The sequence below is a fragment of the Ranitomeya variabilis genome, chromosome 7 (genome assembly GCF_051348905.1).
Source record: "Ranitomeya variabilis isolate aRanVar5 chromosome 7, aRanVar5.hap1, whole genome shotgun sequence".
In the NCBI taxonomy this organism is placed as follows: domain Eukaryota; kingdom Metazoa; phylum Chordata; class Amphibia; order Anura; family Dendrobatidae; genus Ranitomeya; species Ranitomeya variabilis.
In genome coordinates, this window is record NC_135238.1 from 96,503,904 (window position 1) to 96,521,474 (window position 17,571).

Here is a 17,571-nt window from a genome sequence, read left to right on the forward strand (position 1 = left end):
CCAGGGAACTAGTCTGATTGCCGTATGTGGAGTCGGGAAGGAATTTTTTTCCCCATGGTGGAGTTACTCTTTGCCACATGGTTTTTTTTTGCCTTCCTCTGGATCAGCATGTTAGGGCATGTTAGGTTAGGCTATGGGTTGAACTAGATGGACTTACAGTCTTCCTTCAACCTTAATAACTATGTAAGGTCGAACATCTGAGACCGCGGCGGTTTATCTGGCTGGTATGTCCACTGATGTACCCTCTGTGCATGGACAGCCGTCGTTACACCTAGCCGGGCCAGGATCTCAACTTTTAGCTTCTCAAAGTCCTGAGCGACTTCCGGGTCCAAGTCATGGTAAGCTTTTTGGGCCTCGCCGGAGAGAAACGGAGCAATCAAATCGGCCCATCGTGCCTTCGGCCACTTCTCCCTCAACGCCGTCCGCTCAAACGTTGTCAGGTATGCTTCGACGTCATCTTCTGCAGTCAACTTTTGCCAGTACCGACTCACATGGATCCTTCTGGACTCTGCTTCCGGGTCTACCTCAGGCATGCTCACCAGGCGCTGCGCCACCTGTTGGAGAAGGTGGCGGTCTGCAGCCGTCATGTCCACTAATTCCTTCAGCTGTGCGGCCATCAAGCGATTAGCTTCATGCTGTGTGGCAGTGGCCTGCACTAGGGCTTTCACCACGTCTTCCATACTGTCGCCTGTGCCACGTGTTGCCCGCAATTCTCCACCACAATGTGACAAAACACTCCGGGATCGCCTTTGCTGGGGTCAAAGGTCACGTGGTTTGTGCATTGAACTCTGAGGCGACAGCAGGTTTCCAAGTTGACTGACCTCAGGTCAGGTTTATTAAAGTGAAAGCAAATACAGAAAACAAAACATAAAAATAAATCCTAGCCTGTCCGGCGCTAACTAAACAAATACGTTGCTGTCTAACAACTGGGGGGGCTTCTCCCTCCCAGCTAACATTACACAGATCATGAGCAGAGCTCTCACTCACGTTTGTCTCACACAGACAGGCATTCTGTGTGCCCCAGGCTGACACCTGAAACCTCCAGCTGGTCAGCCTTTATTCCTGCACTTATTAACCCCTCGGTATCCTGAAGATACTGAGCGACCTAATTCACATAGGACAAATACCTGGGTGAGATATACCTGCCCCCGACTACCAGACCGACATGACTCTTACAGCACGTTCCATGTTTCCAAACCTATTGTATATAATCACTTTCTAGCTGGATCCATGAGGAAGTCACAAATCCTTTCCCGTCAATCAGAGTTTTTCTCTTACAACCAATCCATAGGAAAAAAAAATTCGACATGGTTAGCTGTTAAGGCTTTTATAAGAGTATCTTTCTTTTTTGCTTTCTGGAGGCTAAAAATATAAAATCCCAAACCGAACAGGAACTGAAAGAAAACTTAAATTATTGGAAATGACAAAAATCAAATGTAAATGGCAATTCAACAAAATCCTTAAGCACAGCTAAACTTATAAGAAACACAAAAATGTATACACCATAAGAATCTTCTAGAGTAGAACGGGCCCTTGAAAGTCAGAAAAAGACAGTCACCAAGTAGCTTTAGCCAAAGTGGCTATCAAAACTCTCCACAGTACTCACCTGTTACTTCATAGACTACATCATGTATACTCCACATGCTCTCGATTTATGTCTAGGGGTGCTCAGAAATTAATTTCCATATCTAATGATCATTCCCTATATTGTCCATATTCTGTACCGAGATAGCTCAGGTCCTTTCTAATGTCTTTGGATTCCTTTCGCATTAAACCCTACAGTGCTCCTAAAGGGAGACAAACTACTAGGCCTCAGTAATCAAATACATAAACGTTCACAGTACATTTGCATGTCTGTGCCTTAGACATATTGCAGCCCAGTGGAAAAACCTCCATAATATCTATATCTGCTGTAACTGACCGGTATTCCAATATGAAGCTGTATGAATAGATACGTGCTACTAGAATAGCTGCTGTTAACCTCTTAAATACTGCTGTCAATCTCTGACAGTGACATTTAATACAAGTGAACTGGGGGCGTGCCATACTAAATGTCTAGTGGCCCCCTCATGATGCGATGGCATGGTACAGCTATGGCAACTGGAGGTCTTTTCAAAACCCCCATGCCTGCCATTACAGTACTCCTATAAAGACAAGCGTGTAGATGAGCCTTACTGATCGTGATTTTTACTATATTACAATATTTTGGCTGTTGGAAGAAAAGAGGAAGGGGTTAATTTAAAAGGCCTGTGTCTTATTGCTCATTTTCATTCACTAAAAAAAGTCTACATTTTATATGCCTTGCAAAACCTAAGCTTCTTTTCTTTATATGGTGGAATAGTACTTCTCATAAAACTTTGAGGAGGCTTGTCCTTTTCCAAATCTAATTCAACCCTTCCCGCCTTAGGACGTGAATAAAAGTCCTGGGCAGGAGTCCACAAGTGTGGAGAAGGCTCAGGATCTGAGCTCCCTCCACACATGGTAGATCCCAGCTATATTGCAAGCTAGCAGCTTTTAACCATTTAGATGCTGCTGTCAATTTCTGACAGTGACTTTTAAATGGAGTGGTTGCAAGTGCGGGCATGCATCAGCTACTTTCTAACCCTGCGACATAATCATGGGGCACTGATGGGTTACCATGGAAGCTGAGGGCCTATCTGCTGTCTTGCTACTCCTGTGAAGCTCAACTGCAGTTAGAGCTCCATAGGAAACCATGATTATTCCTGTATACTGCAATACTGTAGCAGTGCAGTTTATAGCACGAGCCATTCAAAAGCACAGCTTGTGTTGCCAAAAAAGCCCTCACACATCTATGTTGGCAAAAAATAATAAAGTTAAGACTCTTGGAAGAAGGCAAGAAAAATACAAAAGCAATTAATTCCTTAGTCATTAAAGAGTTAATATAGACTGTCAGACCATGTCTCTGTGAGTAGAGTATAGTAGGCGTACAGATTTGATATATGAACATAACTTAACTGCCACATTTTTTGTAGACCCTGCCTGGATTAAGTCCTCTGTCTGGCGCTTACCTGCATATGTCCGTGTCATTTCATTACAAGTACCTGGCCGTGTTCACAGATACTGGTTACATATGGCTGGGAACATCATCACTGAAGGTAACTACAGCATTCCTTATAATAAATTCCTTAAATAATAGTCTTGTTTTCTAGTAGCTGAAAAAATTGTAACTTAACAGCTGCATGTGCAGATGAAAAAAATGTGAACAGTGTAGCACGATCCACATATGTCTGTTTAGCACATATGAACAAGCCAATAATAGTATAAAAGTCCATACATGAACAGCAATGTTATCTCAATTCACAGAGTATTCCCATCATGATATTCAGCGACGTTCAGAAAATGGTGACTAAAAATTCATATATTTTTAGAGATTGTTGCACCTAAAACGTTTGTCGTATGAAAAGGATATGCCTGATGTGCGTCCCACATCTGGGCACGTATGTACCTTGGGAGAGGGGCCTGTTCGGTGTGCTGTGAATGATTCAGGTGGGACGAGTTTTAAAGCGTATCATCCCCCTGCTCTCCTCCTTAGTAAACACAACTAGATTTTACTATATACATAATGGTTTTGTGTATACGTAGTTCTATATATTATTTTACAATATTGTTAAAATATTACTTTAAGAGATATGCATATCGTGCATAGTGGACAGGAACTATTATGTCATAATCGCATTCAGAATGTTAACGGCGCTGCGTGGAGGAGGCTGATGGTCTGGTCACATGCCCCTCCACCAGCAGCCATTGTATGGACACCAGTGCTGGGCAGTGTGAGGAAAGCTGCATGGAGAGGCTGGTGGTCAGGTCACATGTTCCTATACCAGCAGCCATTGTGTGGTCAGGAGAGATGGGCAGTGTGTGAGGAAAGCTGTGTGGAGGAGGCAGATGGTCTAAGCACATGCTCCTCCACCAGCAGCCATTGTATGTGCACAAGTGCTGGGCAGTGTGTGAGGAAAGCTGCATGGAGGAGGCTGATGGTCTGGTCACAAGCTCCTACGCCAGCGGCCATTGTATGTGCACAAGCGCTGGGCAGTGTGTGAGGAAAGCTGCACTAACGAGATATAGTGGCCAATTGGTCGCCACTTTTAAGATTTAGTGGAAATTATGCCAGATATGAAGATGCAATTCAGTAATTTTTTTCTTTCTTGTTAGGAAAAACTTTGTGACCTAACGTCGGACATAAAGCAACCACCGAAACAAATGTCCTGGTAAATATATTTCTTCCTCTTTATTTTCTCGAGTGGTATTCTGAAATGATAAAACATTTTGAGAAAATACAAGTGAACAGTTTATCTCAATACAGAGCAATTTTGTAATAAATTATACTGTAGCATTAAATCTTAGATTACAAGGGCAGTGGAAGAATGTTATCCACTAATAAGCTCAGTATTGGCTTTGAAAGTGTCTGTAAATGAAGGAATTCACTTGAAGAAGCCATAGAGACCAGATGATTCTGGAGAAGTTATATCCCTCCTACTTCTCTCTTCTCACATACACCGCTCTCAATGAGTATGTAACAAATGGAAACGGAGACACAGAAGTTGAAGTTCACATTCGTTTTTATTTAGATTTAATGTGGAACCTCGGGACCACGGTCCGGGGGGGCTCCGAAGGGGGCGTGACGACGGGAGCCCCAGACACCCGTGGTAAGTCCCCTCGAACAGGGACAGAGTGGAATGCCTTGGGGGACACGGGTGCTACCTCCATTTAGACCCCGAACTCGTGGCAGCTGTCCCAGCGGGACAATCGGACAAGCAGGGTTAGCGGGAGATGAGGAGCTAACCAGGTGATACCGGGTGTATGGGTAGAAGCTGGTTCCGATGGTACTGGCGTTGTCCGGACATGATGATGGCAGATTGGCGGAACGAGACGGGATTGCGTAGATAGAACAGTCGTCGTCCAGGATAGTCGGGTAACTGGTAGCTGATGATCTGTGGAAACAGACAGTATAAGCGGAGTACTAGCTAAAGCACTTCAGAATCAGGAGCACATGCAGACAGGAACCGGAAGTAAGCAACAGTGGATACTTGTTGCTCTGGCTCCCTCCCTATGGTGGAGGATCTAGAAATAGCAATGAATAACACGCCATTGGCCAGAAGCATATTTTAAACAATGCGCGCTGTCTCTTTAAGAGACCGGGAACGAGCACGCGCGTTCCCTAAGCACTCTGCCCGAGAACCTGCTGGCAGCACGCCAGGAAGCAGGAGAGGAAGGAGGGGGAGAAGCCGCATCCTGACAGCGTGGAGCCAGCACAGAGCGGGAGTCCCGACGGGGACCCCGCAAAGGTACAGACAGCGGACAGGGTGTAACAGTATCCCCCTCTTTACGCCCCCTCTTTTTCAAGCCTGTGTAGAATTTTTTCAGAAGAAGAGGAGCCCGAATATTCTCTTTAGGCTCCCATGACCTCTCCTCAGGACCAAAGCCCCTCCAATCCACCAAATAATAGATCTTACCCCTTACTTTCTTAGTGGCCAAGATATTCTCTACCTCGAAAACATCCTCCTCACTAACGGGATTAGGAGTAGAACCCGAGTCTTTAAAGAAGGAACTCAAAACTACTGGTTTGAGAAGGGAAACATGAAAAGAGTTAGGCACACGTAAAGAAGGAGGCAATTTCAATTTGTACGAAACTGCATTAATTTGTTTCAAAACTTCAAATGGACCGATGAATCGGGGACCCAGTTTGTATGAAAAGAAAAAACAAGAGAGACAAGCGGTGGACACCGCGTCTGCGAGGATCACACTTATTCCACAGCGGCTCCCCTCCAGCCTACGGACCTCACATTTGGTCGCCCTTGGGAAACTGTACCCTCCACCCGGACCAGACCGTCTGAGCTTCCTCAGCATCCTGTTCAATTCACCACTATTTATTCTCATAACGCGACTTTCTAGTGCAACACACACCACCAGCATTCTGACCATATATTTGGCCATACATTTCGTAAGACACAGCACGTGACTGACGAAAGCCGAATTAAGGCTGAAACGTTTCTAGTGCTACATCAGCACCTAATAAATCTGCAAAGATACTGAAGTTGAGTGCGAGACTTTTTTCTTCTACCAGTTTGTATGAAGGCATCTTCAGACGGATGTACCTGGAAGAAAGCCACACCTTATCTCCAGGCCGAAAGATTGGAGCGTCCTGGCGTCTCTTGTCCGCATGTCTCTTCATACGTTGTGAGGCTTTCTCCAAGGCGACTTTTGTGTCACTCCATATCTTCGAGAATTCCCCAGTAAAAGTGTCAGCTGCAGGAACCCCTGAAGACCTGGAGGTGGGAAGAGGAATTCCGGGTTGGTGTCCAAACACAATCTGAAAGGGAGATTTTCCGGAAGATTCACTTACTTGATTATTGTACAAAAATTCTGCCCAAGGCAGCAACTTAGTCCAGTCTTCACGATGCACATTGACGAAGTGACGCAGGAATCCCGTCAGGATTTGATTGGTCCTCTCTACTTGCCCATTGGATTGAGGATGGTATGCAGAGGAGAAGTCCAGCTCCACTTGCACAGATTTACAAGCTGTTCTCCAAAACTTGGAGGTGAACTTGGACACCCCTGTCGGACACAATGTGGAGAGGAAATCCATGAAGACGGAAGATGTGCTCTATAAAATGATCAGCGAGCTCAGAAGCAGACGGAAGACCAGGCAGCGGAATGAAATGAGCCATCTTCGAGAACCGATCCACCACTACCCAGATGACAGAACAGCCAGAAGAAACAGGAAGAGCAGAAATGAAATCCATTGCGATGTGCTGCCAGGGAACAGACAGAGGTAATAACTCCCCGGAGGGCAGATGCTTAGCAGTTTTGTAGCGGGCACACGAAGGACAGGCAGCAATGTATTCCTGGATATCTTTGCCCATGGTGGGCCACCAGTAGTAACAAGAAATGAGTTGAAGAGTCTTCTTCTGACCGGCATGACCGGCCAACTTAGATGAGTGACCCAAGCTGAGAACACGAATCTTATCAGAGCTAGATACAAGAGTCTTACCCGGAGGAAGGCGAGCAAGATTAACTGCAGCCACGGACACAAACTTGGACGGCTCAATGATGTGTTGCGGTTCTTCCTCGGAGTCGGGAGGCAGAATTGCTCTAGAGAGTGCATCCGCTTTAACGGTTTTATCAGCTGGACGAAAATGAAGAACAAAATTAAATCGAGCAAAAAATAAGGTCCAGCGAGCCTGGCGAGGATTCAGTTTTTGAGCGGATTGGAGATAAGCGAGGTTTTTATGATCAGTGAAGATGACAACCTGATGAACAGCTCCCTCAAGGAGATGCCGCCACTCCTGCAGGGCCAACTTGATTGCCAACAATTCACGATCTCCTACAGAATAATTTATTTCTGAAGTAGAAAAAACCTTGGAGAAAAAACCACAAGTAACCATCCGACCAGTAGATGACTTCTGGGTGAGAACAGCTCCAGCACCTATAGAAGAAGGGTCTACCTCAAGAAAAAAATGTTGATCAGAATGCGGACGATGGAGAACAGGTGCGGAAGAAAAGGCCTGTTTTAGAGAAACAAAAGCCTCCTCCGCCTCAGGAGTCCATTCCTTGGCGTTCGTACCTTTCCGGGTCAAGGCCGAGATAGGTGCCACTCGGGTGGAGAAGTGGGGAATAAACAAACGGTAATAGTTAGCGAACCCCAGGAAGCGTTGTATGGCTTTCAGGCCGGATGGCCGAGGCCATTTTAGGATAGCAGATACCTTCTCTGGGTCCATCTTTAAACCTGCGGACGAAACTATGTATCCAAGGAAGGGCAGAGAGGCTTGCTCAAAGAGACACTTTTCAAACTTAGCATAAAGTCTGTTCTCCCTGAGTCTTTGTAACACCAGACGTACTTGTCTCCGGTGAGAAGCTAAATCTGGAGAGAAGATCAAGATGTCGTCCAGATAAACGACAACCCACGAATAAAGCAGATCTCTCAAAATCATTAACAAATTCCTGAAAAACTGCAGGTGCATTGCTTAGGCCGAACTGCATTACCAGGTATTCGTGGTGTCCATCCTGGGTGTTAAAGGCGGTTTTCCACTCATCTCCCTCACAAATGCGTATCAGGTTGTAGGCTCCTCTAAGGTCCAGTTTGGTGAAAATTTTAGAACCCCTAAGACTGTCAAACAACTCAGAAATTAGTGGCAACGGATACCTGTTCTTTACCGTACTCTGATTCAGCCCCCGGTAATCGATACAGGGCTGTAGAGAACCATCTTTTTTTCTTCACGAAGAAGAATCCTGCTCCAGCTGGTGAGGATGACTTCCGGATAAATCCCCTGGCCAGGTTCTCTTAGATGTATTCAGACATGGAGTGAGTCTCTGCTTGAGAAAGAGGATAAATTCGCCCTCGAGGAGGAGATGTTCCGTGGGAGCAGATCAATGGGGCAATCATACAACCTGTGTGGAGGTAATCTCTCTGCCTCCTTTATCCCGAAGACATCAGCGAAGGATCAGTAAGAAGGCGGTAGACCAGGCAGGGCAGTGGGCTGGACTGGAGGAAGAACAGGACGGACGGTAATGATACACCGATCCAAGCAGGAGCCTCCCTAGCGCAGAACCTCTCCCATCTTCCAATTTAAGACTGGTTCATGTATCCAAAACCAAGGTAGACCTAAAAGCAGGGGGTGAGACGAATCTGGCAACACATAAAAGCGGATTCTTTCTGAATGCATTGAACCTTCCCAGAGTTCCAAAGCCTCAGTCTGGAACCAAACGGACTCGGGCAGGGGTTTACCATCCACGGATGTCACCTGTAACGGCTCCGGAAGATGCTGGACTGGAATCTGATATCGATCCACCAACGCTTGCTGAATGAGATTTCCGGCAGCTCCGGAATCCAGGTGACAGAGTTCCGAAAATTTTACCTTGCCTAAGACCACGGAGACAGTTATTTGCACTGAAGGAGAGAGATGATCCTTACCTAGGGTAGCCTCTCCTACAGACCCTAGGCACTGGAGTTTCCCGACTTCTTTGGACAAGTGTGGATATAATGCTTGGAACTGCCACTGTAGAAACAGCTCCCCTCCAGGCGGTGTGCCTCCTGGCGATGGTTGCCCAAGCTTACTCGATCCACCTCCATAGCCATAGGTGAGGGAGACGAAGTCGAGGAAGTCGTGGATTTAGGAGTATTAGAACCTTGATGATAGGATCCCTTCTCACATTTGGTCTCCTTGGATCGTTCTTGAAACCGTAGATCTATCCGAATTGCCAGAGAAATCAAGTCATCCAGAATTGTAGGTATGTCTCGTCCTGCCAGCTCATCCTTTATTCTTCCTGAAAGACCCTGCCAGAAGGTAGCTACCAAGGCTTCGTTGTTCCAGGATAGTTCAGACGATAGGGTACGAAACTGCACTGCATACTGAGCCACTGTAAGATCCTCTTGTCGTAGTCGAAGAAGAGCAGAAGCTGTCGACGTAGCACGACCAGGTTCATCGAAGGTCCTGCGAAATGCCTCTAGAAAGGACTGAAGATTAGTAACCACAGGATCCATTCTCTCCCACAGCGGATTCAATCAGGCAAGAGCCACTCCATCTAGATGGGACATGATGAAGCCCACCTTGGCGCAATCAGAAGCAAACATATGCCCCAGGAGTTCAAAGTGCAACGTACACCGGTTACTGAACCCCCGACACTGAACGGGATCGCCACGGAAGCGGGTGGGAGCTGCCAGGCGAGGGCCTTTACTTGCAGTACAGCTAGATACTTGGATACCAGCAGAGACAGGTGCAGTCGAAGCGACCAGGGTATCCATGCGAGCAGACACATTGTGCAGAAAATACATGATCTTGTCCTGTTGGCCCTTCAGATGGGTAACTTCTCGACATAGCTCTACTGCCAGTAGAGTCTGGGATCCAGCGGGTTCCATGGCCGGAGCAATCCGTAACAAATGGAAACGGAGGCACAGAAGTTGAAGTTCACATTCGTTTTTATTTAGATTTAATGTGGAACCTCGGGACCACGGTCCGGGGGGCTCTGAAGGGGGCATGAATACGTGAGCCCCAGACACCCATGGTATGTCCCCTCGAACAGGGACAGAGTGGAATGCCTGGGGGACACGGGTGCTACCTCCAGTTAGACCCTGAACTCGTGGCAGCTGTCCCAGCGGGACAATCGGACAAGCAGGGTTAGCGGGAGATGACGAGCTAACCAGGTGGTACCGGATGTATGGTTATAAGCTGATTCCGATGGTACTGGCGTTGTCCGGAGATGATGATGGCAGATTGGCGGAACAAGACGGGATTGCGTAGATAGAACAGTCGTCGTCCAGGATAGTCGGGTAACTGGTAGCTGATGATCTGTGGAAACAGACAGTATAAGCGGAATACTAGCTAAAGCACTTCAGAATCAGGAGCACATGCAGACAGGAACCAGAAGTAAGCAACAGTGGATACTTGTTGCTCCGGCGCCCTCCCTATGGTGGAGGAGCTAGAAATAGTTATATGAAAAAGTTTGGGCACCCCTATTAATCTTAAGCTTAATGTTTTATAAAAATTGGTTTTTTTGCAACAGCTATTTCAGTTTCATGTATCTAATAACTGTTGGACACAGTAATGTTTCTGCCTTGAAATGAGGTTTATTGTACTAACAGAAAATGTGCAATCTGCATTCAAACAAAATTTGACAGGTGCATAAGTATGGTAACCCTTATCATTTTCTTGTTTTAAATACTCCTACCTACTTTTTACTGACTTACTAAAGCACTTTTTTTGGTTTTGTAACCTCATTGAGCTTTGAACTTCATAGCCAGGTGTATGCAATCATGAGAAAAGCTACTTAAAGTGGCCACTTGCAAGTTGTTCTCCTGTTTGAATCTCCTCTGAAGAGTGGCATCATGGGCTCCTCAAAACAACTGTCAAATGATCTGAAAACAAAGATTATTCAACATAGTTGTTCAGGGGAAGGATACAAAAAGCTGTCTCAGAGATTTAACCTGTCAATTTCCACTGTGAGGAACATAGTAAGGAAATGGAAGAACACAGGTACAGTTCTTGTTAAGGCCAGAAATGGCAGGCTAAGAAAAACATCAGAAAGGCAGAGAAGAATGGTGAGATCAGTCAAGGACAATCCTCAGACCACCTCCAGAGAGCTGCAGCATCATCTTGCTGCTGATGGTGTCACTGTGCATCGGTCAACTATACAATGCACTTTGCACAAGAAGAAGCTGTATGTGAGAGTGATGCGAAAGGAGCCGTTTCTGCAAGCACGCCACAAACAGAGTCGGCTGAGGTATGCAAAAGCACATTTGGAGAAGCCAATTTCTTTTTAGAAGAAGGTCCTGTGGACTGATGAAACCAAGATTGAGTTGTTTGGTCATACAAAAAGGCGTTATGCATGGCGGCCAAAAAACACAGCATTCCAAGAAAAACACTTGCTACCCACAGTAAAATTTGGTGAAGGTTCGTTCCATCATGCTTTGGGGCTGTGTGGCCAATGCTGGCACCGGGAATCTTGTTAAAGTTGAGGGACGCATGGATTCCTCTCAGTATCAGCAGATTCTTGACAATAATGTTCATGAATCAGTGACAAAGTTGAAGTTACGCAGGGGATGGATCTTTCAGCAAGACAATGATCCAAAACACCGCTCCAAATCTAGTCAGCCATTCATGCAGAGGAACAATTACACTGTTCTGGAATGGCTATCCCAGTCCCCAGACCTGAATATCATTGAACATCTGTGGGATCATTTGAAGAGGGCTGTCCATGCTCGGCGACCATCAAACTTAACTGAACTGGAATTGTTTTGTAAAGAGGAATGGTCAAAAATACCTTCATCCAGGATCCAGGAACTCATTAATAGCTACAGGAAGCGACTAGAGGATGTTATTTTTGCAAAAGGAGGATCTACTAAATATTAATGTCTCTTTTCTGGTGAGGTGCCCATACTTATGCAACTGTCAAATTTTGTTTGAATGCAGATTGCACATTTTCTGTTAGTACAATAAACCTCATTTCAAGGCAGAAACATTACTGTGTCCAACAGTTATTAGATATATGAAACTGAAATAGCTGATGCAAAAAAAACAATTTTTATAAAACATTAAGCTTAAGATTAATAGGGGTGCCCAAACTAATCTAAACTGTACGCAAAACCTAAACCATGTAGGAGCAGTGGTTAGAAGTGCATATGTAAGTATATTACCTGTGGCGTGCCCAAGCCTTGGGGTGGGACTTCACCAAGGCTTGGGCACGCCACACGTAATATACTTACATATGCACTTCTAACCACTGCTCCTACATGGTTTAGGTTTTGTGTACAGTTTAGATTAGTGTTCCCTCAGCTTGTTTGCCACTTAGGCTATAATGTCAGTGGCTTTATTTGATGCTGTATTTGAGGTTCACGTTGACTATTGATTACTCTGTATAAACCTTGGTCATTATGTGTGCAGTGCAGCATTAGATGTTTATTGTGTCTCAGTCTTGATGACCTACAGTTGTCTTTGAGGTATCCAGGTGTTATTATTTTATATGTATTTTTTGTGAATAAAATTGGTTTATTTTACATTCCTTGTGCCATAGAGATTATTTGTGGCCTTTTGAATGGACATAGTTTACGGAATGTGACCAAGCTGTTTCTAGCTTAGGTGACAGGTCTAATTGGATTACTATGTATGCGAGTGTGTTGGTTATGTCCATTATTTTCTGGTCCATCATGAGCAGAACAAATAAGCTTATAAACGTGCTGGATCTCTCATATAAAGGTTCTAGTATCCATTATATAAGAGATATAAAAGATCCAGAACGTCTATAAATGATGCCCAATTAATCCCCATTGACAAATCACGGGTTCTGGTTAAATCTCCCAATTTTCACTATTTTGACACACTTGGAATGTTTTTCCTGTTTTTAGTTTATGATATGGTGAAATAAACGGTGGCATTTAAAACTACAAACATCCCCGTTCTAAGCAATCCGCCTTAAGTTATGGCTGTTAGAAGTTGGGTGTTACGCCGCCTAATACGCCGCCTAATACTTACCTTTCCGGTCGGCGCGCTCCCGACGCTCCTCGTCGCTCCTCTCCGTCTGGATTCTCTGGTGCTTGTCCCTTCGGCGGTCCGCGCATGCGCAGACACGCTCCTCTCACCGCTGGGGCTTCTGGGAGGTCGTGACCCGGTGGCTGCGCCCCCAATATGGCGGCGCCCGTCGGGTATTTCTTCCCTGCGTCTTCCCAGGTAAGACACCTTAGTGTCTATGGTCGTCGCTAGTTTTTGCTGGCGTGCTATTTCGCACCTAGATGGTGATGCCTTAATCCTCTTTGGGAGCGGGATGACCCCATAGGTACTCAGTTGACCCTATTTTTGGAGACGTTTTGTCGAGTTTTCAATGAACCGGGTCGCTTGGCCTCTACTACTGAGGCTTTGTTTAATTTACAGCAGGGGTCCTTAACTGTTGGGCAATACGCTATTCAGTTTCGGACCTTATCCTCTGACTTAGGTTGGAATAATGAAGCGTTAGTAGGGGCTTTCTGGCGGGGGGGCTATCCGGACGTATCAAAGACGAACTAGCTGGTCAAGATATTCCAAACACCTTGGAAGACTTAATTGCTTTGGCCACTCGTATTGACCTTCGCTTTCAGGAGCGAGCTCCGGAGAGATTTCCTCGTTATTCTGCACCTTCTCGTAGACCTCCCAGTCCACGTCTCAGAGCTTCTGCTTCTATATCTGTGCGAGAGCCGATGCAAGTTGATCGTCTAAAGCTTTCTGAACAACGTCGCAAGGAGAGATGCTCCCAGGGTCTTTGCTTTTACTGTGGAAGCTCCTCTCATCTCCTCCGAGCCTGTCCTGAGCGTCTGGAAAACTCCTCCACCTAGGACAGGTAAGAGAGGCCTCCCTGGGTGCATGTGAAACCTCTCTACCCCTCACTTTGTCTGTTTTGTTGCATGTTCTTGATGAATGTTTTTCTCTGAAGGCCTATGTAGACTTGGGGGGCTGCGGGAAATTTTATTAAGCTAGAGGAGGTTATTACATTTTCTGTTCCTGTTAGGACTCTAGAGAACCCTCTCTTTCTCGCTTCCGTCGACGGAAAGCCTCTGCAACAGACCGTAACTCAAATTACGCAGTTGGTAGAGCTTCAGGTAGGGGCTCTTCATAGGGAAAGAATTTTGTTTTTTGTCTTGGCTAATATCTCTCCTTCTATTCTTCTCGGTCTTCCGTGGCTGCGGGTTCATGAACCCTTCTTAGATTGGCATAAAGGCAATACTCTACATTGGGGAGATTCCTGTCGGACTCGTTGTCTGCTGCCGGTGCGTCCTGTTGGTGTCCTCTGTTCCCCTTCCGTTCCTTCCGGGTTGCCCTCTGTTTATTCCTCCTACACGGATGTTTTTGACAAGAAAGAGTCTGAGAGTCTTCCACCACATTGTCCCTACGACTGTCCTATAGACCTCATTCCTGGTACCACTCCTCCTAGAGGAAGAATTTATCCTCTCTCTCCTGCAGAGACTCAAGCTATGTCTGAGTATGTTCAGGGGAACCTCGCCCGAGGTTTCATCCGTAAATCTTCATCTCCTGCTGGGGCGGGTTTCTTTTTCGTTAAGAAGAAGGATGGTACTCTTTGTCCATGCATTGACTACAGAGTGTTAAACAATATCACTGTCAAGAATAAATACCCATTGCCTCTCATTCCAGAACTTTTTGACCGCCTGAGGGGAGCACAAATTTTTACCAAGCTTGATCTTCGAGGGGCCTATAACTTGGTCCTAATCCGAGCAGGAGATGAGTGGAAGACCGCATTCAACACCCGAGACTTTCACTACGAGTATTTGGTTATGCCATTCGGTCTGTGCAATGCTCCTGCCGTATTCCAAGAATTTGTTAATGATATCTTTTGAAATTGCCTTTATACCAGTGTCGTAGTCTACCTAGACGACATCCTCGTCATCTCTCCAGATTTATCTACTCATCGACGAGACGTGCGCCAAGTCTTACTACGTTTAAGGGAGAACCATCTCTTCGCAAAGATTGAGAAATGTGTCTTTGAACATTCTTCCGTGCCCTTTCTGGGTTATGTTGTCTCGAAGGATGGCCTGAAGATGGATCCTGAGAAGGTGTCTGCCGTTCTTAAGTGGCCACGTCCTCTCGGAGTAAAGGCTATTCAGCGATTTCTTGGCTTTGCCAATTATTATAGGCAATTTGTCCCTCATTTCTCCTCCATAACCAATTTCAGCTCTTGTTCGCAAGGGAGTCGATCCTAATCTCTGGCCTCCGGAGGCCGAGGTCTCCTTCCAAACCTTGAAACAAGAATTTGCTTCTGCACCAGTGTTGCATCGACCCGATACCAATAGACTATTTATTCTTTCTTTATTCTTCTTCTGAGCGTAATTATTCCATTGGGGACAAGGAACTTTTGGCCATTAAATTGGCTTTGGAGGAGTGGCGATACTTTCTTGAAGGGGCCGTTCATCCTATCATAATAATAATAATTTTTATTTATATAGCGCCAACATATTCCGCAGCACTTTACAATTAAGTGGGGACATGTACAAACAAATTCGGTACGAGTTAAGACAATTTAAACACTGACATTAGGGGTGAGTTTCCTGCTCGCAAGCTTACAATCTACAAGGAAATGGGGGGACACAATAGGTGAAAAGTGCTTGTTATTTCAGTTCTGGCAATTAAATAGGGATTTTCATACAAAGCTGCATGATCCGGTCATCAGCCCGTGTGTTTAAGTGCAATAGTGAAGTATCAAGTGCAGTTATCATGTGTATGGAGGGTGTGGAGACAGATGAATAGTAGGGTGCAGATTCAGAGTAATATTTGGAAGGAGGGAACAGGGCAAAGTTAGTTTACTGAGTAGTTGATGTGGTAGGCTTGTTTGAAGAGATGGGTTTTCAAAGCGTGCTTGAATAGGTCGGGGCTAGGTATCAGTCTGATCGTCTGGGGAAGTGCATTCCAGAGAGCTGGCGCAGCACGAGAGAAGTCTTGGAGACGGAGGTGTGAGGTTCGGATTACAGGGGATGTTAGTGTTAGGTCATTTGTAGAACGGAGGGCACGTGTAGGGCGATAGACTGAGATGAGAGAGGAGATATAAGGCGATGTAGAACTGTGGAGAGCTTTGTGGGTGAGAGAGATGAGTTTATACTGGACCCTGTAGCGAATGGGTAGCCAGTGTAATGACTGGCACAAGATGGAGGCATCGGTGAAGCGGCTGGACAGAAATATGACTCTGGCTGCAGCATTCAAGATGGATTGGAGAGGAGAAAGTTTGGTAAGAGGGAGACCGATCAGAAGAGAGTTGCAGTAGTCCAGACGAGAATGAATGAGAGCGACAGTAAGAGTCTTAGCAGTTTCAACGGTGAGAAAAGGTCGGATTCTGGAGATGTTTTTAAGATGCAGGTGACAAGAGCGAGTGAGTGATCGGATATAGGGAGTAAAGGAAAGTTCGATGTCGAATATGACCCCAAGACAGCGGGCATGCTGCTTGGGAGTTATGGTTATCATCATTTTTACGGATCACAAATATCTGGCCTACATTCCAGTCCGCCCAAAGGCTGAATCCTCTGCAAGCCAGATGGTCCTTGTTCTTTGGACGTTTTGATTTCAAGTTGCATTTTCTACCTGGTAATAAAAACATCAGGGCTGACGCTCTATCAAGGTCTTTTCAACCACTGGATGAGGAGGAGAGACCTGCGCATATTGTCAATCCAGCTAATATCGTCTCCATAGCGCCCCTGAACGTTATCACTCCTTCTCTGGGAAAAACCTTCGTGTCAAATCATGACAAGATGAAAGTCCTGCGTTGGAGCCATTCTTCCTGGTTTGCTGGACACGTTAGGGGCAAGAAGACTCTCTCTTTAATTTCTCTCCACTATTGGTGGCCTTCACTTCGTCAAGATGTCCTGGATTTCGTTGCTTCCTGTTCCTCGTGTGCCAGGAACAAAGTTCCTCAACAGCTACCTTCGGGATCTCTGCATCCACTTCCTGTGCCTTCTGTTCCCTGGAGCCATATTGCGATGGACTTTATCACCGATTTACCGCAGTCCTCAAATTGCACCGTTATTTTGGTGGTGGTGGATAGATTTTCCAAAATGGCTCACTTCATCTCTTTGCCTGGTTTACCTTCTGCTCCTGACCTAGCGAAGATCTTTTTACATCAAGTCTTTTGACTTCATGGATTCCCTCAGCATATTGTGTCCGACCGAGGAGTTCAGTTTACATAGTTATATAGTTATTCAGGTTGAAGGAAGACTAAGTCCATCTAGTTCAACCCATAGCCTAACCTAACATGCCCTAACATGTTGATCCAGAGGAAGGCAAAAAAAACCCATGTGGCAAAGAGTAAGCTCCACATTGGGGAAAAAAATTCCTTCCCGACTCCACATACGGCAATCAGACTAGTTCCCTGGATCAACGCCCTATCAAGGAATCTAGTGTATATACCCTGTAACATTATACTTTTTAAGAAAGGCATCCAGTCCCCTCTTAAATTTAAGTAATGAATCACTCATTACAACATCATACGGCAGAGAGTTCCATAGTCTCACTGCTCTTACAATAAAGAATCCGCGTCTGTTATTATGCTTAAACCTTCTTTCCTCCAGACGTAGAGGATGCCCCCTTG

At 45.6% G+C, this 17,571-nt stretch overlaps 1 protein-coding gene across 2 annotated transcripts in view; it reads left to right on the plus strand.

Moving 5' to 3' along the window:
• Nucleotides 1-17,571, plus strand: part of VPS16 (VPS16 core subunit of CORVET and HOPS complexes) — a 508,307-nt gene that overhangs the window by 170,829 nt on the left and 319,907 nt on the right. For both annotated transcript variants that reach the window (XM_077275596.1, XM_077275595.1), the window contains exons 7-8: nt 2,994-3,116; nt 4,174-4,229. In XM_077275596.1, the coding sequence (XP_077131711.1) occupies nt 2,994-3,116; nt 4,174-4,229 (179 nt within the window). The remainder of the gene's footprint in view (nt 1-2,993; nt 3,117-4,173; nt 4,230-17,571) is intronic.